Consider the following 23,979-nt stretch of genomic DNA (forward strand, 5'->3'; position numbering starts at 1 on the left):
AAAGTTTAGTATCACAAAGTTCATTAACGCAAACTGAGGAAGTCCCATTATAAACGAAGCCTCAGGAAGAAAACCAGACTTCCCCAATCTGCAGTGATGATGCCCACGAAGACATCCTAAACCGTCAGAAATGCTGACATTAATTACGGAGAGGATGAACTATATTAACTGCCTCTTCAGATGTTTCACATGGTTTCAAAAATTAAAGAGAGTAAGGTAAAATTACTGACTTCAGTGATAAAATTTATCCAGTCACTTTAGACTACTTCATATAGTTGGGTACATTAGCCTTTTATGAAGACTAATCCCGCATCAGCAAAGTCAGTTTTCCCTCTCCAACCCCCACCTCCAAAGTCAGGATGGTTTTGCAATGGAATAATCCATTATATTCCTTCACCTGATTTTTCCCTGGTCTCAGAGAAATAATCTGTGAGGCTGCCGAGTGAAGTCACAGAACAGGAGGTAACTGATTATAAAACATGAATCATACTATAAATGAACGTGCTCAGGGATCAAACAAAGCTTCTAGGGAAATGGGCAGGAGTTCAATGTCAACTGGAGACAAAAAGGGAGTGGATCCTGAGTTTTGTTTGTCTGCTTCTCAGCAGCAGTGTTTGAGGGGCTGCGTTCTCTACACCCTGTTGTTATCCGGCTTCTAATTCCAGACATCCTAGTGGCTCTGAAGTACCACTATCTGGCTGAGGGGCTTTTACATTTATTTATTATTATTATTTATTTGAAAGGCAGAGACACAGAAACACACACAGACGGAGTTCTCCCCTCTGCTGGTTCACTCCCCAGCTGCCCACAGCAGCCACAGCTGGGCGAGGCTAAAGTCAGGAGACGGGGGACTCCATCTGGGTCTCCAATGTGGGTGGCAGGGAGCCAACTACTTCAGCCTCACGTGCTGCCTCCCAGGGTGTGCACTGTTAGCAGGAAGCAGGGTCAGAGGCAGAGGAGCCAGTATGGGTTATGGGTATCTTAACAGCTATGCCAAACGCCCACCCCTCTCTGAGTTTTGATTTGCATTTCCCTAATGGCTAGTGATGCTAACACCTTTTTTCTGTGTTTATTTGTATATCTCTGTTGGAGAAATGGCTATTCAGATCCTCTGCCCGAATTTTAAATTGTGCTATTTGACTTTTTATTACTGAATCGTAGAGTTCTTTCCAGCTTCCTTTTAATACATTTCTTTTCTGCCAGACACAGTCGGAGTCAATTGCTTGCCACCAAGAACACATCATGTCCCCTCTTTATTGTAATTTCTATGATGTTCTCAAGGGAAACTGTGAGAAAATTCCGAAAATAGACACCGAAGTTCTCTTAGACTTGTAGGGAACAGGAGAGGGAGCTTGCCTTCCAGAGCAGGAAGTCATGTGCCATCCACACCAGAACAGAACGACACATCTTGGAAGCCTCTTTGTTTTACTATTTTTTCATAAAATATATAGGCTAAGCCTATGTGGATTTCTGTGATTCCAGTAGTGTTTTATAAGTCCAACTTCAAATCTCCCCTAAAATACATATATTTTAGCACTTTTTTTTTTATTTGACAGGTAGAGTTATAGACAGTGAGAGAGAGACAGAAAGGTCTTCCTTCCGTTGGTTCACTCCCCTAATGGCCACTATGGCCAGCATTGCACCAATCCAAAGCCAGGAGCCAGGTGCAGGGCCCAAGCACTAGGGCCATCCTCCACTGCCCTCCTGGGCCACAGCAGAGAGCTAGACTGGAAGAGGAGCAACCAGGACTAGAATCCGGCGCCCATAAGGATGCTGGCGCCGCAGGCAGAGGATTAACCAAGTGAGCCACGGCGCTGGCCTCAGCACTGTCTTTAACATTTGTTTTATGCTAACATTTAGAGTCGGGGCCAGCACAGTGGCATAGCAGTAGCTGCCTGCAGTGCCAGCAACCCATATGGGTGCTGGTTTGAATCCCAGCTGCTCCATCTCTGATCCAGCTCTCTGCTGTGGCCTGGGAAAGCAGTGGAAGATGGCCCAAGTGCTTGGGCCCCTGTACCCGTGTGGAGGACCCAGAAGAAGCTCCCAGTTCCTGGCTCCTGGCTTCAGATAGGCCAAGCTCTGGGCTGTTGCAGCCATTTGGGGGAATGAACTAGTAGATGGAAAATCTCTCTGCCTTTGAGTCTCTGTAACTCTGCCTTTCAAATAAATAAATATATCTTAAAAAATATTTAGAGTCAACCAATATTTTCCAACTAAGCAACACATACAAACCAGTGAGTGAAGAAAACTGGAGGTGATTTGAATCCTCCTAATGTGGAAAAGCTGCAAGCTCAGGGAGACACAGCCCAGGCTTTGTGGGTAGCAGGCCACGCTCATCTGGGTCACACACTCAAGAGACTGGAGGTATGGAGTAGCAGCAGCAGCCCCACGGCTGTGGGAAGGCCTGTAGCATCCTGAGCCAGGCCTGGAGAGGCTGGATGGAGCCAGTCTGTAGGGTTTTGCTAAGTAGGAGGGACAGCAGGACAACATGGAAAGAATGGTCAAGGAACAAGCCATGAGGCCCAGGCTGGATAGGGAAGGAAGCAAATCCAGTAGGAGGCCGACAAGGAGGAGATAACAAGGAGCCAAGACGTGGGTCTGAAGACAGTGTGACTTGTCAGGGGAACGAGTGAAACGAAAGCTGACGGCATGCCAGGGAGTGGGAAGTGCGTTAGGGCAGGAGACATCAAGTTGCTAGAAGATAGAACACACCAGTTAAGCAAAACCAGACTATGGTGGCAGGCAGACTACAGGCAGAGCTTCACAAAGTTGCTCTCAGCATCTCAGGATTCTCATTAAAACTAAGTATTTATCCTGAAAGCCAACTTGTCATTGGGGCACCATGCGTTGATACATCTGCAGGCTGAGCACACTGTTGGAATCCAGGGTGTGGCCCAGTGCCACAACATCACACACATACACACAAACAAAGAGATGGGACCCTCACACCTGTGCACAGCAAGCCGAGCCTGCGACTTGACACATCAAAGGAAGCCATCATGGGGCCAGTGCTGCGGCATAGTGGGTGAAGCCACCATATACAGTGCCAGCATCCCACTCGGACGCCGGTTTGAGTCTCGGCTGCTCCTCTTCCTATCCAGTTCTCTGCTGTGGCCTGGGCAAGCAGTAGAAGATGGTCCAAGTCCTTGGGCCCCTGCACCCATGTGGGAGACTTGGAAGCAGCTCTGGCTCCTGGCTTTGGATTAGCCCAGCTCCGGCCATTGCAGCCATTTGGGAAGGGGACTGAACCAGTGGATGAAAGACTTCTTTCTACTTCTGCCTCTCAAATAAATAATCTTTCAAAGAATAGGAAAGATGCCATCAGCCACAGGAAGGACGATGACTTCTCCAACACTGTGGTAATCCTAGATTGCTCGGCTGACCCTGGAGCTTGTTTAAATGCTGCTCCTGAGCGTCAGCTGAGCGTGTTTATTTCACCTTAATGAGTCAGAGATAAATGACTCAACAGCAAACCAAGGAAGATAACTCCTGGCCAGTTAGGCTGGGCATCAGTCTCACGCTGTCCACACCGGCTGCCTCCACTCTCTTCCTCACTTTAGCTCTCTCTGCCGTTGCTGTCGTCGAGGTCCCCTCTGCACTGCTGACCACTGCTGATGATCCTCCCCAGACACACTCCACTGAGTTCTCGGCTGGGGCCCGATATCCACTGGCCCCCTCCCCAGACACACTCCACTGAGTTCTCAGCTAGGGCCCGATATCTGCTGGCCCCCTCTCCAGACACACTTCACTGAGTTCTCAGCTGGGGCCCGATATCCGCTGGCTCCCTCCCCAGACACACTCCACTGAGTTCCCGGCTGGCCCCCTCCCCCAGGTCTGCATCTTCCCAGTGTTTCCTCTGAGCGGCTCCTCCTTTTCCATTAATTCCTTTAAAGCTGGTATTGCCCAGGATTGCGTTCTCTCTACTCTCAGACAATTGCTCTTCTCACTCCGCATGCTGTGTCTGGCTCGCTTTATCTGTTATCTTGATGTCAACAGCCAACTGGAAGCTGAAAACACCAACTGTGTCCCTAGCACCGTCCCTTCTCCCAGTGTCAGACGTACGTTATCTCTAACCAGCTGCCGTCTGTCCCACTGCCACTCCAACTATGGATGGCCCGTAGAACCAAGCCCAATGTCAACACATGCAGATTAATGTCATCCCCTTGCCTAAAAATGATTCCTGCTCCCGTGGTCTCTATCTTCGGCATTCCCACTATCTTTCTAGTTATCGAAGTTAAGGGACTTGGGATTCATCATCCAAGCTTCCTCTCCCTCCTTCTCACTGATGAGCATCTCACATCACGCCAATGTTACCTCCTGACTGTTTTGGAAACACACCTCCTGTCTGGTCCACACACCCTGGTCCCTTTTCAGCTCTGCCTCCAGGCCAATGCCTGCCACCACCACCAGAGTGGGGCGTCTGAAACATACCTGCTCTCTAGCGTCTCTACATTCGACATGTTTATGACTCCTTAAACATAATGTAAGCTCCTCCTCATGACAGAGGAGATCTTTCCTGAGCTGGTCTCAGCCCACCTGAGGCTTCCTTTCTTAATATAACCCTTCTCAAACTTCATGTTGCAGTGACATTAAATGACTGTCCCTGCTCTCTCAAGGGGTTTCTCTGCCTCTGGGTTTCTTTGCAAATGGGGCTATCTCTGGATCACTAACTATAGGTGACACTACAGCTGTCCCCTTTCCCAAAGTTCTCCCGGAAGTACCTTCACAAAGACTGGAGGAGCTGCCCCCTCACCAGGTTCCTATTGAATTAAACGCACCAAATGAGCACCAAATAGACTTCTCTATATTTCCAAAGAAATATGGCCCTCAGGAACTCAAAATTTCAACTATAACCTAACCAAAACATAAGGAAACCAAATTTGAAGAATTCCAAATCCTCTATTTATTACAAAGCCAAAATAATTATTTTGGACTATTGATACTATTGAGTAACCATGTCATCATATTCGTGTACCTTTTACATTAACAGTATGTATCACCGTGTGTGTGTGTGTGTGTGTGTATCCCTAGAGAAGTTATTTGACTTTCAAAATTAAAGGTTTTCTAATATATTTATTTTCAGACACACCTTCTCCTTAGTTTTAGTGCTCTCCAAACAGCAATGGTTCCTAATGATCTCAACTTAAACCTATTTTAAAATACCACTTAATAAAATTATTTATCCTTAGAGTTTTTTTTTTTTTTTAACTATAAGAGATTAAGACAAAAGACATTCTGGTGCTGGAGTAAATTTTCTTTCTTTCAAGGACCACATCCCTTACTGTTGCTGCTGTCTGTCACAAACATAGTGTCTTGGCAACAAATGAGATTAAGTGACAGAGTAAGGATCCATTTTGAATGTGTTACATTGTTTCTTTTAGAAGTGATAAGTGATGTTCATATGACAGATCTTCCAGAAACTCAAGAATACTCATTTACTCATTCTGCACTTTAAGTCAAGTGTTTAACTATCTTTTGGCAATAGTATACTGATATGTAAAGAAGATTCCTTATATTACCCCAAATTTTTATAACATTTCTAACAAAATCCCTCAATTTTTCCATCTGATGTTTTTGTGTGGTTGCTTGTTTGTCTGAGAGGCAGAGAGAGAGACAGAGACAGAGACAGAGAGAGCACTCTCACCCATGTTCACTCCCCAAATGTCCACAACAGCCAGGTCTGGGCCAGGTTGGCCCAGGAGCCAGGAGATCAATCCAGGTCTCTCATATAGCTAGCAGGGACCCAACCAATTGAGCCATCACTGCTGTCTCCCAGGACACACACTGATAGGAAGCTGGAGCCACGTATTGAATCCAGGTATTCCAACAGGGGACGTGGGTGTTGTAAACAGCATCTTGACAGACAGGTCAAACTCATGTCCTCCTGCCTTATGTTTTATTGCACCAAACATCAATGAATCCTCCACATCAATAAGCCACTGCATACCGGAGACAGAAAACATTCAATGTGCAGAAGGCTTACCAAGGTGACACTGCACAAACCATGATGATGAATATGTCTGAAGGTGAATCTAGTTTTAGAGTTGCATACTTATCACTTGTTTACTGGGTTTAAAAGAAGGGCATTTTTCCTATGAATTTACAGATTTCCTAAAGTCTTCAATAAATTCATTGTTTTTCTTGGTCACTGGGGCCTCTGCTACCTCAGGGGCCCAGCTGAGTATCACCCCAGTGAATATGGGGGCACTCTGAGTCAGCGCTGAGGTGGCTGTAATCTCTTCCAGGGAATTCTCTATCAGGACACACATTCTCTGCAAATGTCCTCCCACTGCACTCCACTCCACTCCACCTCCCAGAAAGGCTACAATATATATTAAGAAAATTAAAAATAATTTTTTTCCTATTTGAAATACAGAGAGGCAGTGGGGGAGAGAGGTGGGAAGGAGATCTTCCATCTACTGGCTTACTCCCCAAATGTCTGCAAGTGCCAAGTCTGGGCCAGGCTGAAGCCAAGAACCTGGAACTCAATCCAGGTCTCCCACAGGGGTGGCAGGGACCCAAGGTCTTGAGCCATCACTGCTGCCTCCCAGGGTGCACATTAGCAGAGGGCTACATGGAAAGCAGAGGTCAGGCCTTGAACCAGGTACTCTGATATGGGATGTGGGCATCCCAAGCATTGACTTCATGGTGGCACCAAGCTCCTGCCCCTATTTAGAAATTTTTTTGGCAGAGTTAAATTATATAAAGAGAGCGAAACATTACTCATACATCTTACTGCATGTAATACTGTTAAATAAACTGCCAGCCCAAATTCTGGCTAAGTAATCTTTCTCCCATGTGGGAGACCCAGAAGCTCCTGGCTCCTGACTTCAGACCAGCCCTGCTCTGGCCATCTGAGGAGTGAACCAGTGGATGGAAGACCTCTCTCTGTCTCTACCTCTTTCTGTCTATAACTCTGCCTCTAAAATAAAAAAAATAACATCTTAAAAAAAAAAAAGAATGGAAGGAATGTCCAGTCTGACATTATTATTTAAATAAGAATTTTAAATGAAATAGTTGATCTGAGCCCACAAAACAAGCTGCCTTGTATCATCCATAAAGGTTAATTAATATTACGATGAACTGTAAAGATAAGCATCCCCTCAAGTAAGACAAAACACTGCTGCAGATGGGCATTTGGTGCAGTGGTTAAACTGCCAGTTGGGATGCGCACATTACACATCAAAGTGCCTGGTCCGAGTGGCAGCTCTTCGGCTTCTGATTCAGCTTCCTGCCGATGCACGTCTCAGAAGGCAGCAGGTAACAGCTCCAGTCCTTGGGTTCCTGCCACCCACATGGGAAACCTGGATTGAGTTCTGGACTCCTGCACTGACTGTTTCAGGCATTTGGGAGAGTAAACCAGCAAATGGAAGATCAAACTTTCTTTCTACTTTTAAAATAAAATGAAAATAAATAAAAAGTTTTTAACCACCCCCCCCAAACAATTGACACCTACCCACAAACTAAGTCTTTTTTTTTTCCCCTAAGGAAAAATGACAGAACAACAAAAAAATAATGTTTTCACTTAATAATCCAGGAACCCTACCTTCAATTTTCATTTTATTCTCTTGAACAAATATGCTTAAGTAATTACTAATTTTAAAAGCACATCTAATGAGTTAATATGCTAACATGGAACCTTAAAATTGACTCATAAAATAAAAACACATTTTTTCACTGAAATGGATTCAATTACTTCACTCAAACTAATAGTAGATTGGAGTAAAAGAAGAGAAATTCAAATAAGGTTGCAAACAAAATGAGAACTCTTTTCACCAGAACTCACTAATATATTGTAAGTAGTCTAAACTATTTTTCATTTCTTTTTTTTTTTTTAATAAATCTTTATTTTTTTAAATTTTTGACAGGCAGAGTTAGAGAAAGAAAGAGAGACAGAGTGAAAGGTCTTCCTTTTCCATTGGTTTACCACCCAAATGGCTGCTACGGCCAGCGCGCTGCGCTGATCTGAAGCCAGAAGCCAGTGCCTGCTTCCTCCTGGTCTCCCATACAGGTGCAGGGCCCAAGGACTTGGGCCATACTCCACTGCACTCCCAGGCCACAACAGAGAGCTGGACTGGAAGAGGAGCAACCGGGACAGAATCCAATGCCCCAACCGGGACTAGAACCCAGGGTGCCAGCGCCACAGGCGGAGGATTAGCCTAGTGAGCCGCGGCGCCAGCCTATTTTTCATTTCGTAAGAACACTTTGTGGTGAATTAGATACAAGCTCTAACTCATTCTCTCACTGAGCAAGGCCAAAGGAGATAAGGTTTCAAGTGAAATACGTATTTTTAGAATCTAACCTGACTTACAGAAAGACAAATCTTATGAGGACATATGAAGGAAAGATACTACACTTCAAACACGATTACTATGGTAATTTTTAAACAACAAAGTTATATCGTAAAAGATAGTGAGATGTCAGTACCAAGAGTCAAAAATCAAGCTGTAATACCATTAGAGAGGCATACTTAATTTTAAGGTATCACATGAATGGAGAAAAGCAATGATGTAGATGATTTAAAACATCAGGTCCAAAGCCAGGGAAGTGTATTTTATATAAATATATATAGTTAGTATTTTATGAATAAAATATATTTTAGAGTATGTTTTCAGTAAATGAAATCGTCCTAATTGCTTTTTACTTGGGTTAGCACAAAAATCATGTAGCTCACACTCCAGAATAGCATGGTATTAGTCAGTGGGGAAAGACACACCCAGAGTGTGATAGCTAGTATGGGAAAGGAGGTTAAAATTTCATCCAGATAATGCAGATGGCATCAATCCTCCCCTAGGGTAAGCAAGACATGATGCTATTAACACCACACTAACAAATGTATGTATGAGAACTCTCTGGTTAAGACACAGCTTCCTTCTTTGTGGTTCACAAAATCCACAAGACTGGGCTAAGGTTCCTAAGGAAGGGACTGATTGTGCGGTAGTTTTCTCGCTGATGGGACAGTGCTCCTCTGTTGACACAATGGATAAATCAGGAGGTCACAATTCACACCATTGCAGAGGTTTGCTATTGATAAGGTATATTTTTCTTTCCACTACACAGTATTTGATTTTCATGTGTAGTCACATGTTTGTCTAACCCTCAATCAAAAGGCAAATAACAGAAACCTGAAATTCTTTCAGAACACACATTTGATGTGCCTCATAAAATTCATGAATGTATTTGTCTTCAGTGTTATTTGCATGCAAAGAACACAACTTGGAGGGCACACTCCCCTCTGTCGAGACAGAATTGTTGGTTGAGGTACGTGGGCTTCGAGTAGACAGGATACAATGCAGTACTGTGGATATTAACATTTAATAAATTACTATTAGTGTCAACCCACAATGGTGCAGTGGATTACAGGTAAGAAATATGGGAAGGCAGGATACAGCTAAGAGCACACCTACCACCCTTATCCTACCATGCTCTTATCTTTCTGGGCCCTGTTGATGCAAACGATATAAATGGTCCCTTCTGACTCATTCACAAAATGCACACTATGTATTTATCTCTCCACTCTACCTGGAGAATGGTCAAACTGGGGAGCTAAGCCACTGAAAACCTAAGCACTGCTAAACCCCTTTCTTTTGGTGGCAATTCACTCTATATTCTCCCAACAAACGCATTCTGGGCACTGAACACATGCCAGGTGCGCTGAGGGAAAACTAGTCAGAAGCCACTTAGAGAGCAACAGAAATCGAAGTCTTTGCGTTTTCAAGTTTAGACCTAATGAACACAAGCAGGCGATTTAAGGCAGGGTATGTAAAAGTCCTTCCTCCGAAGCCACTACCTATGGACCTGAAAACCATGGAAAATGTTTCCGTCTTTCATACATTTATAAGTCAGTCCCTCTCCCCCAGATTCAATACAAAGTTTCTGGCCCTCCAGATACAATCCTACCCAGGCCAGTTCTGTTCCATGAGATCCAACCACAAGGAGAACTGCCTCCCTGGGAATTTCCAGTTATGTAAGCATTAGCTACCAGTACTCTAGAAGGACTCGCACAAATTACTCCTGCTGACTCAAAACCACCAGAAACAACGGGGGCACCAATTAAAAAGCCTTCAGAAAGGAGAAAAAGCACAACTGAAATGGAGGCGCTAAGGTCAAGAGGAGGCTCCCAAGATGCAATGGGACCACTGAGTTTTCCATTCCTAAGATTTATGCATTAACTAACAAACGATGAGGCTAGTGAAGGTTTAAAACAGTACATTTTATCATACCCTGCTCAGCTTCTGTGGACATGGGCTGCCTTTGCATAGCGCCGTGTTCACGGAATGATGGGAGGTGACAACCTTGCTGAGGGACAGCCAGGCTTCAAACAACTCCCAAATGACAGGTTTTAGTCAATTTTGCTTGAAATGTGTAAAGACACACGAGATCTCAAGATTAGCTTGTTACTGGATCTTGACAGTGCCTTCTGCCTGCAGTAGCACAACTGAAGCTGGTATACTCCAGCGTATCAGTCTCAAAGGCACTGGCGAAGCACGTCATCACTCCGCGTCCTCTCTAACTGAAAACCTGGGAAGTGCTGCAAGATTTCTACCATGCGTAAATACAAAAAGTCTACGAAGTGAACTTATAATACCCAAGTCACTGGAACCCATAGAATGCATAGAATGAAGGCACAAAACTACTTTCATTAACAACACTAACCGATTTAATAAACAGCAGAGATCTGATCTTAAGTAGTTAAGTTATGCAAAGTTACAAAGTATATATTAATATGTCAACTCATTAAAGATTGTTTTCTACTTTTATGGCCTTGAAAAACAGCCAGTCTCTCCCATCTATAATTTTATGTGTAATTTTGAGAAATCTATGCATTTATGATTACGGCCAGAATAACTGATGACTAGTTCCAGTGGCAAAATCTCGGCAGGAAACAGATTTAGCAATTTAAATGTTTTATAAGTTTTTGTAATTGAGGAAACTTTTCATAATCTGACATTTGTTAAAACCACTTATTAGAAATTATGCAGCACAGTAGCTGTGGAAGTATGAGCTCGCTTCACAATTATAAAGTCAGCCTATGTAGCCCTCTCCTATTGTATACAGTGGCATAAACCCCACGGCGGCCTATCAGCTAACTGGCAGGCAGGGGGCTGCTCTATTCAAAGTGAGAGATACAAGCTGCAGGGCAAAAACCTGGCAGCTCCCATCTGACCCCACAATCCCCTACTGGTGACAGCTCCAAGCTCCATGGCAAATTAGGCCTTCTCATATTACAATTGGAGAAGACAGATTCCATTAGCAGTATCTGAAATTGAGTGGAGAGCTGCACTGTTATCAGACTTGACTCATAAGCACTGCTATTAATCAGAGCTATGATAGCATTTATATATTTCAAGCTATCTGCTGCCGCTGTGATATTCTGCTACAAAGGGTTGATGGGACTTAGGAAAGTGAACAATAGAGCTTTCTGGGAAAAGCAGAGTAAATCAAGAAAGTCTATGACTTGCGCACATTCTGAAGGGATTGCGGTTTACATAAATTTTCTCCCAATTGGAGATTGAGCTCTTCCTCATCTTACACATGGGATTTAGTTGTCACTCAATGGTAACAGCTGTGAAAAGGTGAAGCGGCCCACCGCTCAGAATATTGCCTTCGCTTTTAAAGCAATTAACCCATGAACAGGAGGATACCTGGTGATATCAAAGGGATTAGGCCAGGCAGTGCGTTATTAACATTTCCTTGAACTAATTCTAACTCTGACTAGCTGTCAGAAAAGACTCCACAGTCTTAAAAAAGAGTTCTTGCCCTGCTTTTTTCCCTTCCAAATGCAGCGCTGCTATTTGAGCCTAATATGTCCCTTTCCTTAGAAGGAAATGCAAATGAACCAAGCTCTTAATATGCTTAACCAGTCTGAGTCAATGCAATTTTAATACGAGCACGAGAGAAATATATGATCAATTAACCAGGGATCAAGACAGATATTCTCCTGAATGGAAATTAATGCTCCAGTACTTCCCATTCTTCTCCAACTACAAAAACTTGGTGACTATTTGTTACTTATGCATAGTTACTTCTGAAATTAGGAAGAGCTTCACATTATTCTCTATGGCAATAATCTAAAATACTCTTTGAGCTGGAAAATCCAAATGTCCCTTAAGCTGGAGATTCTGCATTCTCCAAGGTATGGCATTTTACTTTCTCTTCTTCACTGAATGGAATCTTAACTGAAGCTCCAAGAATAGCAGGCACAGTATTCAGCATCAAGCACTCGCTTTCCAAAAATGCAATCAAATTAATTTTTAGCAGCAACATAATGCTTAGAAATACGGAGTGACAAAAATTACAAAACCCCATGCCTAAAATGCTGGTACAGAGTAATCTGCCAGAAGATGGCTAAGCTGTACTGAAACTGATCACAAGTTCTCTGCAGTAAGCAGGCACGGCTTTCACGTATCTGTATCATTGATCTTCATATACTCTAGGTGGTCTGCCTGACATCAAGAGATCTGATTTCTTGCTGTACAATGTCAGTGGTGTTAGAACAGGTTCTACATAAGTTTCCTGAAAGAGTGCCTCTTAGAAACAAGTATTTGTAAAAGTGCGTATTTAGTGGTGAGTGACTTTGTCTTACTTTTCTTTTAGATCAGCACAGAGTTTTGATTATGGAAACTAAGACAGGTTTACTTTCAGATCACACGAATGCTCAACACACACTGGTGAACGCAGTGTTCTGTGGTTCCATTTGGTCCCTAACAGTTTGAAAAGGGAATGCTGACTGTCAAGCTGTTGAGAAAATGCAGCCTGCCCTGTCACTCCCCAGGTGACCGACACAGGACACAGCGCCAGTGGAGCGCACAGGCAGCGCCAGCCTGCCGAGAGGGAGCTTCCACACGTGCCCTCCACACACTTCCCGCTCTGCGGTGCCGCCAGAACACACAAGAGGGAGACGCAGCAGCCACCCGGCAGTGACTCCACGCGCCTCCCTTCGTTACAGAACCTGATTTGACATTTCCTACAAAATAATTTTGAAATTCTACTCCATGAAGCAAATTTAAGTGGCATTCACATCAATGATAGCCATTACAATAACTTCTAAATTTTACATTAGTGGGGTTTGTGAATTTCAAATAGAATAGAGCACTTTCATGTACTGTGAAGTTTAAAAACTCATTTACTTCCATGGTCTTGAAAGGGAAAATCCCAGTGCCTATAAAACACGACCTTCATTACATCATTTTAAATACACAGATGTACATGTTAATAACATGAATACCACTTCATGTCAATGAAATGTATTAGATTAGACGCCCCTTACATAATACATGCTGAAAACGCCCCGGAGGGGACAATACATAAATAAATACAGACAGAAACAACTGCCACAGTCTTACTCGTTTTACTTCAATAAACGATGGTGACACACGCAGCTTTCAATGTGCTGTTTGACACACATGCTTTCCACACTTAAACGATGCAAATATAAACGACTTCTTGCCAACCATTAGGAAAGATTGACAAAAAAATGCAGTGTTAATGACATCTTACAGCTTTTAGAAGCAAGAGAAAGATGCAAGAAAAGCAAAAATTACATAGTAATTGGAAACAACGAATAAATTGTTCTTTCAATCTAAGTCATGTTTACTGAAAAAAATGGAGCTCTTTACATCAACACATTTAAACAGAAATTTGCTTTTGAAATACAATCTTTGTTTAAAAGGTACAGAAGGTCTTTATGTCTACCCCAAGAGCTAAATACGGAGAATGTTATGTGAACAATTACCTGAAAGGAAAAAAAAGAAACCACCTAAACCTGTTAAAAGAATTAATTTACTGCACACCAGTCAGCACTAATCCTTCCACGTACAGTAATGTTCGCTTAAGTGATGCAGGAAAGAAAGAATAAAACTGTTCTCCCGGATCAAAACCTTCAATGTGCCCCATCAGAATGGAAGGGCGATTTGGTCTGTAAGTGAATAAAGTAGTGAAATGTCTCCTAAATAAATCCTGATACAGGAGGCGGCCCGTACAGGGCTCCATGCTGCCGTACGCTGGGACTGGAAAAAAGCCGTCACTGGAACGGCTGCACAGAAACCATGTCCTGCTGTTGGGTTTACAGCCACAGGAGAAAAGGTTTTAGAGGTTAAGTTCAGGTCAGACAACAGATGAAATTGTAACAAGCTGGCTGACATTGTATAACGTCTTCTTCCACTCAATCAATAGGCTACTGTTCCTCCTATTACCATAGAGATGGCTTCTCTTTCTGAAGGGTGTCTATTGTTTGACAAAACAGATTTGCCACTTGAACTAGGTTGTTCCCAAAGGACGTGTACCTTGTCAGTGATTTGTATTCAAAATAATGAAGCATTTTCATAGGAAAATGTAGGTAAGAGATAATATTGTAAGAGCCCATTTTTGAGAGAAAGCAACTTTTCCTAAAGTACTGTATTACTAAGTCACTCAAGTACAGTTTAGTTATATTAGCAGTTCTGATTTAAAGCACGTGCCAGCAAGGAAAAACATATTTCGCCAACACTCTCTATTAAAAGAAAAGGGTCCTGGGCTAGTGTGCTCATCTAAAGCCCACATATTCGAGCCCAATGACTGAGCAGGATTATTTTCTAATGTGGACAACTCAAAGAAAGTTATCGTCCAAAACCATCTGGATCCTGAAAAGATTTTTACAGTCAATCTCCTGTGGAATGGCATCAGCCATATATTAAAGAAAACATGAAAAGTTTTAGGAATAAACCACTTTCTTTTTTTTCTGAAGAGCTATCCGTATCTGTTTAACATTTAAATTACATACAAGTTATGTACATGATCTTCTAAAGTAGAAAAGAACTATCAAAATAAGTATTGGTTTTCTTTAAGTGTCTGTCTTAAAATGTCTTATGAAAATTAGTAACTTTCAAATTCAAGACAGAACAGTTAAGTTTCAAATTTCAAACTAGATACTAAAAAATGAAAAGACGATTATTCTCTTTAGGGAAAAATTGACAGGTTCTTAGTTATAAAAGACTCAGAAGAAATAATCCTAACGAGGACTAGTCTAGTAATTTAGAAAAAGCATTCACAACACACATCAAGGCAAGCAGAGGTGGTGTTTTAAACATCTCATATTTAAAGGCTTGACTATCACTGAAAACATGTAAGAATAAGTAGAAATAAATAATACAAAAATTTATCAAATGATCAACAATTATATTTATAATTTATTTGTATAAATTTATGTTAACTTTAACCTTTCTATAAATAATTGAAAGGGAATTTAAAAAGAACTTAGCTAAAGGGCAGCATTATTACTTTAGTATACAAGGCTCTGAAAATATTTGAAATTAAACTACATTTACATACAAATTCTTTGTTTTTATAATAAGACTTATTCAAGTTTCTGGAAGAAGAATTTTAACCTGGTGTTTGTCATTTACAGGAAGTACAATTTGTATTTTTGCCACCATCTTCTTAGGAAAAGGTTAGCCTGAGTTCAGAGTGAAGGAGACAGAAACACCCAAGACAAATGAATTTAGCAATATCCTAAACTAATGACCAGTTTTTTAAAAGGTAGCCTCCTAAACCGAAAAAGCTTCCATCAGGGAAGTCAGTGGGCTCTAATCTCCCAGCCTCCCCTACAGCTATAATGGAACAAAGTGAAGCCTTATTAAAACCACATCGCAAATGTGATTTCCTTAGTTAATGCTCTCATTTCTAAAAGTATGAAACATGTTCATATTTAGAATACAGTATAATTAGATCTTAGCAGCTGCCCATCAGCAATCCTGTGAGTAATTAAATGATATTTACCATTTACCAAAAGGTGAACTAGACATTGTTGAGCTAAACTGGCCCATCTGCATCTTCATAAAATGACAAACCTCATTAGTTCTGCCTACCCAGCGAATTGGGATAATGAACTGGTGAAACCTTCACTCCGTTGTAGGAAGCAGACCCAACTGTGTAATCGTTTGAAGGGGTAAATGCACATGGAATTACTGTAAATTAAGGAGGTGACATCGCATCAACGATGGATGGAAGCAAAAAAAGCAACAAAAGGTTTCCGTCATGGACGTGCTGGATCACAGGAGATGTACGTCTCTGGTTGTTCAACACTGATTTTAACTCATCAACTACTTTACCTGAAAACGGTGTCAAAAAGCAAGGACGCAGCGACCGCTCCAAATAAGCCGCAGAGAAGGTTGACCCGGTAGGCGACAGAGCCAAAAGGGCAGAGCGTGATTGCCAGTTTAGATGCCAGCGTGAAGAGAGGGTAGCCAGGAGGGTGGGCAACCTGCGGACATGAGCCACAGTGAGAAGGGTTTTCAGGCAGGCTGGGAGCAGCCGCCTTCCCGGGCAAGGGTGTGGCGCAGGCCCCCGTGGCTACACGTCTGCATGGTGGTTCTTCTATTGTAATCCTCTTGTGCCAATACAAATCAATATTTTCTCTCGTGGATTTGGCACCGCCTAGCACACGGTGCGTCAGAGAGAAAGGGTGACATATTTCATTGTCAGTTCCCTTGCAGCCTGTTCTCTGGGTTCACAGTACATTAGGGTCATTTAAAAGGCCACTGGGAAAAAGAGAAAAAGCAGGTTCTGAAAAATCGTATCAGTTAGAAAGTTGAAAGACCACACTGCTATCGGATTACCGCCATGCTGACAGGTCTTGCCTAAAGGGATCATGCACCATAATAAAGTTTATTAAATAATAAACTTATTAAAACTGTTAACCCGATTTATTTTATTCTCCACAGCTTATACAAAATTTGGGGTGGTAATAAGCCAGCTACTGTACATATAGTAAAGGCTTTGCTTTATAATTTAGTTTAATTGGATTTAAAACTTAAAGTAAATTGTCACGTACTGTACTTATAAGTTACTAAAAACTGGGGTTTGAAAATAAATTAATCTACTTTACTCCATGCTTAATTAAACTTTCTTAATTCCTAAAACTGTTAATGAGAGCATTGATTAAACAATAAAACTAATACTTACTCCAAGCTCATGTGCCGCTGTGATCAGTTCCCCTGTGAAAAAATAATGTAAAACCAATAATTACTATTAGAAAATGACACTCCTCCAAAGTTTTCAAAATCCAAATGCTTGCATTGGGGTTTTGCATTAATTTGACCGGATAAAACTGTAAATCTGCAGAGATTTAACAGCATGAAACGGTCCAAGAATATTTTCTCCCTTAGGTCTTACAGAACCAACTGTCTTCAATGGTTTCTAATAACTGGTCAATGGCAATGCAGGTGAATTCTCGTTTTTAAAAAGGACTTCTTTTCCCTCCTGATAGTTGTATTCACTTGCAAAGACAGATAACAGAATTCAAAAATGTTATGGGGAGGAATGGAATTAAGAGGTAAGTTTATTTGGGGGCAGAAAAAAAACTGGAAATGAGCGCATCGTGTGTTCACGCTGTGCGTTTCCCAGGAACGTTCGGAAGAGCCCTCGTGCTGTTCTAGGGCATGCGTGTGAAGTGCTGTGTCACAGCTCAGGAACTCAGCACACGTCCGTCTAGAAAGACGCGACCCTCGGGTGACGGGAAGCATGCAGGTCTGAGGCTGGGACGCTCCCAGACAGTAGCCACTACCTACCACCACCATCTGCCACATTCTCTGCAGTCACTAGCTCGGGTATCTTGAAGGCGTTCTCAAGTTGTTTAGTAACTCCAGATTCTTCTGATAAGCTCTATCTATCGCAATACATTTTTTCAAATCATTCAATCATATTATTTACGGTCTTTTATGGTTCCTCATCATCTAGTGACTCTTACTAAAATCCTGCTGCAAGTAACTCAATGACTATGGGTTAATACTTTAAGTATCCAGAGCCCAGGGACTATTTCTGACTGTTCCATGTATACTATAGTATGGCAAAATGTAAGAATATTGATGATTGTGTCAAAACTGACCACTGGTTGGGCATCCATAACCCAAAACTCTGACATCTGAACTGCTCCAGAGTCGTCACACTCAAGAAGTGCTGGATTCCGGAGCAGTTCAGGTTTGGGGTTTTCAGACTAGGGATGCTCAACAGGTAAAGTCTATGCAAGTACTACAAAACCTAAAACGCTTCTGATTCCCAGCGTTATAGATAACAGACTCCTCTTGTTTTAGCTACTGCATCCTTCAATACATTTCAGTGGGGGCTGGCGCTGTGGCATGGGGGGGTGGGGGGGAAAGCTGCCTCCTACAAAGCCAGCATCTGTATAGGTGCTGGTTTGAGCCCCGGCTGCTCCACTGCTAATGGCCCTGTCCGGCTCCCTGTTAATGGCCTGGGAAAGCAGCAGCAGATGGCCCAAGTGTTTAGGTACCTACTACTCCCATGAGAGACCCAGATGAAGCTCCTGGCTTTGGCTGGTTAGAGCCCTCTGTGGAGTAAACCAGCAGATGGAAGATCTCTCTGTTTCTCCATCTCTCTAACTCTTCCAACCAACTAAAAATTTTTAAAAATACATTTCAATATTCTTTTAACTTTTACTGCTTTTAAATTTCAAAGTTGCAGATTTAGATCTGTAACTTCTCTGGCATGGACTGCAGCAACAGACTTTGCCAATATTCTATTTCATCTTGATACTGAAATCACTATCACCCCTGCTTTCCCTCTCTCTCCAAGCAAAGTGGCTGGATCATATCCCCAGCCTAACATCTCTCAATGCCTGCTCCCTGCTTCTGGAATGAGTTCCGATTCCTCGGTGTGACATTCAAGGCCTCTGTGGCTTCAAGGTCCCTTTGCTAGGCTTAGATCCATGAAACCCAAACCAGGTCTGATTACCCTCCGAGCCTCTGGAGTGCTCCTCTTTTGCTCCTCTTATCACTCACTCTCACCCTGCAGTGTCTTCCCAACATTCTCTACTAAATCCTGCAAGGCCTCTGTCAACTGCCGCCTTCTCAGGGACACATTTCCTAACACATCTCCCTCCCCAGTCCTCTCCATCAGAATCAATCACTTCCTCCTCCACCCAAACTGCTTGGGCCTATTTAACACTTATTTAGATTACTTTGTATTCTGGTTGGTTTCAGTTTTCCCTCCCACTAAGTTTAAAGACATCGTCCTATCCATTCCAGGATCCTGCCAAGAACGGCCACCTACCCCTCCTCCAGTCAGAGAGACTGTCATGCAAGGCTGCACAGAGGCTGAGACACATCATCGTCATCCTTGCTATCTAAGGTGAATGATGTTCGCATCAGGGAACAGCCCCATAAGGGCGCCCAAAGACAACTGCTCAGTCAATTCCTTCAGATACTCAACAGCACCTAAGAAACCAGCCACTGTTCAAATCCTAGGTACTTCTTTTTAAAGCGGTCTTTAGAAAAACTATTCCCTTCCCAACCACTGTGAAGGATATTTTACGGTTTAACTCCACAACGGCATAGCTCTTCTGCCTTCGAACTTTTAATCAGATGTTTGGTTGTTGTTGTTCTTATACCTTTAAAAGCGTGACAAAGCGTGTACCAAGTCCAAATCTCAAGGTCACTATTCATTCTCCTCCACTTAGACTTAGAGCTACACTCAACATAAATAGAAACATCTATTGTCTCCAACTTCCTCTTACATCACAAGGTTACAAAGTGCTGTTCCTGGCTGGAGATAAACCTGGAATGCGACAGACTCCCATCACCTCTTATCAAATGGGAAACGGAAAGGTAATTAGAAAAGATGCCACTCGTTAAAGCCTACAAAGGCACCCTTGATAAAGAGGTAAAGGGAAATGTTAGTCACATCGCACGCGGTAAGCGGTGTACAGTGTCCAAGAAAGCCTCAACCCTCGGGAGCCCTCCCACTCCACACGAGGGCTGCCTCCAAGTCAAGTCCACAGCTACCTGCACCAGCATTCTCTGGGGGACTTTTAAAGATGAAATTCCTGGACCAAACTCCCTAGTGTGGTAAGACTCCTGGCCTGGGAGCCCAGGTTTCCCAGGCAACGCAGGGAGCACGGCTTTGCTGTCCTGGGATGCAAACCGGGAGCCAGCACGGAGCTGCACAGAGCTGTTGGCAGATGCCTAAGCTTTCTCTTTTTTCATGTTAGTTATAATGCTGCATTCTCTTCTATCAAGTCTGTGAAAGGCAGTCTCTAAAATATGCAAACGCACATTAGAGAACTGGTGAAAGCCAGACTTCCACCTCCTTCCCCGCTGGACCACGGGCACTCCGGCCCCTGAAGGAACTGTGTGTGCCAAGTGTGCCAAAGATAATTGTGCAAGTCCACACAGTCTGACGGATTGATAGCATATAACTTAAGCCTTTTCAGGAAGAATAATACATACTTTACGTTGGTTTTGAGATGCAGTCTGTTTATTGAATAAAAAATACACTTCATAAACATTCAAGGAGAGTGATACATTTGATACACAAACAAAATTATCCAAGATGTGACTACACAAGATCTCCATACTAGCACACACTTGGAAAGCAGTTTATTAATCATTCCCCAAAATGAACTAAAAATACTAGAGATAACCACTACTCACCATCACACTAAACAAACTGGAACGCCTAAAAGTTTGGTGACTTATGGCAAATATGTAATTTTATTCCTTTTGGAAAAGATAAAATACAGAATAAAGACAAAGCAACAACCATATATTTTAAGTAGCCTTTAAACATCATTATATACGTGAGGGCAGACGTAACAAAGAATTTCATTCAATTCTTCGACAGAGAGTAGAGGTTCAGACAGCACGTGCTGAAGTCATCCACTCGGCTTTCCTCCGCGACTGTTCCCTAGCTGTGGGACTCTGGACACAGCTTAGCTGTGCTAATACCACCTACCTCAGAAGACAGCCGGGCAGTTACGACAAGCACCCGTACGAAGGAGCTGGAACACAGCCTGGCACACCGAAGTGCCCCATAAATGCTAACTGTTGTCACGCATCCCACCCTCAGACCTCAGGCTGAAAACCATACTCAGTAGTCTACTCTTTGGGGTTTTAATTTTGTTTTTATGGGCGCCGATTCGAGTCCCAGTTGCTCCACTTTTGATTCAGCTCCCTGCTAGGGCCTGGGAAAGCAGTGGAGGATGGCCCAATCCTTGGGCCCCTGCACCCACGTGGGAGACCCGGAAGAAGCTCCAGGCTCCTGGCTTCGGATCAGCGCAGCCACTGCAGTCATTTGGAGAGTGAATCAGCTGACAATCTCTCTCTCTCTAACTCTGTCTTTCAAATAAAAAAATCTTTAAAAAAAAAAGGGAGAGGGGATCAAAGAGCTACCTGCCTCTGGAACATGTTCTCCTATCTCAAAACTCTCATGATGACAAAATTATTCCTATTACTTAATGTAAGTCTTGAACATATAGTAACTCCATCCCCTACTACACCAATGAAACACTAACCCTACCTGTTCAGTGGGACCTGAAAGGGAGGCAGGGACTTGAAAATGGAACATCAAGGGGGGGCCGGCACCGTGGCTCACTAGGTTAATCCTCCACCAATGGCGCCAGCATCCCATATGGGTGCCGGGTTCTAGTCCTGGTTGCTCCTCTTCCAGTCCAGCTCTCTGCTGTGGCCCAGGAAGGCAGAGGAGGATGGCCCAAGTGCTTGGGTCCCTGCACTCGCATGGGAGACCAGGAGAAGCACCTGGCTCTTGGCTTTGGATCTGCGTAGCTCCGGCCCTAGCGGCCATTTGAGGAGTGAACCAACGGAGGGAAGACCTTTCTCTCTATTTAACTCTGTCAAATAAAAATAAAATAAAATAGAAAGAAAATGGAACATCAAGGATCCTCAGCACGGCGGGCGGCTTGGAAGATGCCCCGAGCAAGCCTCTCCTGCCTGCACGAATGGAACAGGCCGGGGGCGTACCTAGTGACGGAGGTGTCAGCCAGCGCGCCCGTCTCCTGCACAGAAGTCGGCCGTCTTACAGAGACCCACAGCGCTGCACTGAGCTCAGAAGCAGAGTCTCCCCAAACTTTCAAGGGACCGCAGCTGCAGCCCACACCTGACAGCACCCTTGCTCTGAGTTCCGGGCACCTCCCCCCCCCCCCCCGGGTTCCTGATCCCCATAAGCCGTGAGATAAGCGTGCGCTGCCTCAGGTGCAGACCTGGGCGTGTGTGGGGCGCGGGCCTGGCGTGCGGCGAACGAGACACAGCACACCGAGCACCGAGCGGACCGGAACCTGTGGCCGTTATCCGGTGGTCACTAGACAGCAAAGCAAAACCAGATCCTAGGTTTTGTTTCTCGCCTCGAATCCAGCATTATGATGCACGTGGTCTGCATGGCCCACCAGCCACTCTTTTAACAGAAACGGCTTGCTTTAAGCCCATTATTTCCTGCAAGGCAGGTCTCCTTCTCTATTTTCAGGTTTCCACGAAAACACCACCTGCTCACGGGCCTGCGCAGAGCAGAGACTCTGAGGGGCCCCTACCCGGGCCGCTCCCAAGCACGGTCCCCTCGGACTGTCTGCAGAGTTCTCCCCATTCAGCACGCGCCCGTTCGTCCATTAACTTGGGATCGTCTCTAACCTCACTACAGCTCGCTCCGTGGCACTGACTTACACCCGTCATCGTCCTGATACACAGGGAAGGACCTGCTAGGGCTCAAGACACAGAAGCAAAGTGCAAACTCCGGGACAGAAACCTGATCTGGGCCAAGTGCCTCGGACTCAAAGCTTGAGCGCTAAGAAGCCGGAGTTAGAGCAACGGGGGCAGGCGCAGCTTCTGGAGCGCAAAACCCCGCGCCGCGCACAAAGGGGGCGACGGAGGGCCCGAGCCGACCACACCTAAGGCCAAGCCAGGGGGGCGCGGGGCGACAGAGACGACCCTGCGAGTACTTTACCCGAGTCTCCCCCCGGCACCGAGGGCGGCAGCGTGCGGGCGAACAGGGCGGCCACCGCGGCGAACACGGCGACGCCGCCGCCGAGGCCCCCGGAGCGCCGCGGCCCCGTTCGGGCTGCCTGCCCCTGGGCCCGGCCCCCGCCGTCGCCGTGCAGACCCATGGGCAGGTGGCGAGCGAGGAAGAACACGGCGGGCCCGGGGACGCGGGGCGGCGGCACTGACAGCCCCCACCGAGAGGCAAGCTCGAGCCGCGCGGCGGCCGCGGCGGCTTCCGGGTCGAACCTTCACAGGCCGGACCGCACCTTCCTCCGCTCGAGCATGGGAGGAGAAGATGCCGGGCCTCGAGGGAACCAGGCCCCGCGGCGGCGTCCCGCGCGTGGGTGCGGACGCGCCTCTAAGGCGGTTAAAAGTAACTCATCGGCAAGGCAGCATTCCTCTAAGGAAGTGAGTCTGGCTAGGGCCTACAGTCTCTATGGGTTCCCTACACCCCCGCGTTCACAGTGACTTGGTCGGTTCCGACAGAGACGGGAGTAGCGCCGAAAACCGCGCGAGCAAGGGCTGCTTGCGCCACCTGTGGTGTGGGGTGGAATTGCACGAAAGGACCAAGGTGGCCGGCGACGATGCATTTACAGTGTGCGCAAATAGGCCAGTAAACTCATTCATCGATTTGTCACCAGGGACCACATCAACACGAGTAATTATAAGTCTGCGTGCTAATTATGCAGTCGCTACGTACCTTTCAGAGAGATTAAAATATATTTTTCCGTTCTAGCCTAAGGACAAGGTGGATCAGTTAGAGACGTTGAGTTTCTGTGTTCATAGACCTGGGCTGATTGACAGCCACTGTGCCCGCCTACTTTAGTCATTTGCGGGGGCAGTTGGCCCTCTGTGTCTGCAGGTTTTCCGTCTGCAGGTTGCAGATATTGGAGAGGGAAATGCATTTGTACCAAACACTTACAGAGCTTCCTTCTTGTGGTTATTCTCCAAGTTTGACAGCATAGCATTCTAGCGACAGGGCATCTACATCGTGTTAGGTATTGTGAATAAGCTAGCGGTGATTTAGAGTATATGGGAGAATGCGCATAGACGACATGCAAACACCAGACCATCTTATACTCGTATAAAGGACTTGAGCATCAGCAGATTTGAGTCTCCAAGGGGGGTCCTGGAAGCAATCCCCCATGGATACAGGGGGACAGGTGTGTTTATGCGATGCTTTGTCACCTCTGCTGTGTTCATGGAGGGCTGGCGCGGAGTG

At 44.6% G+C, this 23,979-nt stretch overlaps 1 protein-coding gene across 14 annotated transcripts in view; it reads right to left on the reverse strand.

The window, feature by feature from the left end:
- TMEM260 (transmembrane protein 260) overlaps nt 1-23,138 on the reverse strand; it is a 62,634-nt gene extending 39,496 nt beyond the window's left edge. For 4 of the 14 annotated variants that reach the window (XR_016217780.1, XR_016217781.1, XM_089309663.1 and 1 more), the window contains exons 1-3: nt 22,723-23,133; nt 16,942-16,973; nt 16,089-16,240 (exon numbers count right to left, since the gene is read on the reverse strand). Coding sequence is in view for 8 of the 14 variants with exons in the window: in XM_089309663.1 (XP_089165789.1) it covers nt 16,089-16,240; nt 16,942-16,973; nt 22,723-22,882 (344 nt within the window). In the remaining 6 variants the exon portion in view is untranslated. Of the gene's footprint in view, nt 1-16,088; nt 16,241-16,941; nt 16,974-22,722 lie in introns of those variants that run through there. The other 10 variants (XR_016217782.1, XR_016217783.1, XR_016217784.1 and 7 more) reach the window with 6 other exon arrangements.
- Between the last annotated feature and the right edge of the window lie 841 nt (nt 23,139-23,979).

The sequence above is a fragment of the Oryctolagus cuniculus genome, chromosome 12 (assembly GCF_051225735.1).
Source record: "Oryctolagus cuniculus isolate XC-2025 breed Fujian yellow rabbit chromosome 12, ASM5122573v1, whole genome shotgun sequence".
NCBI lineage: Eukaryota > Metazoa > Chordata > Mammalia > Lagomorpha > Leporidae > Oryctolagus > Oryctolagus cuniculus.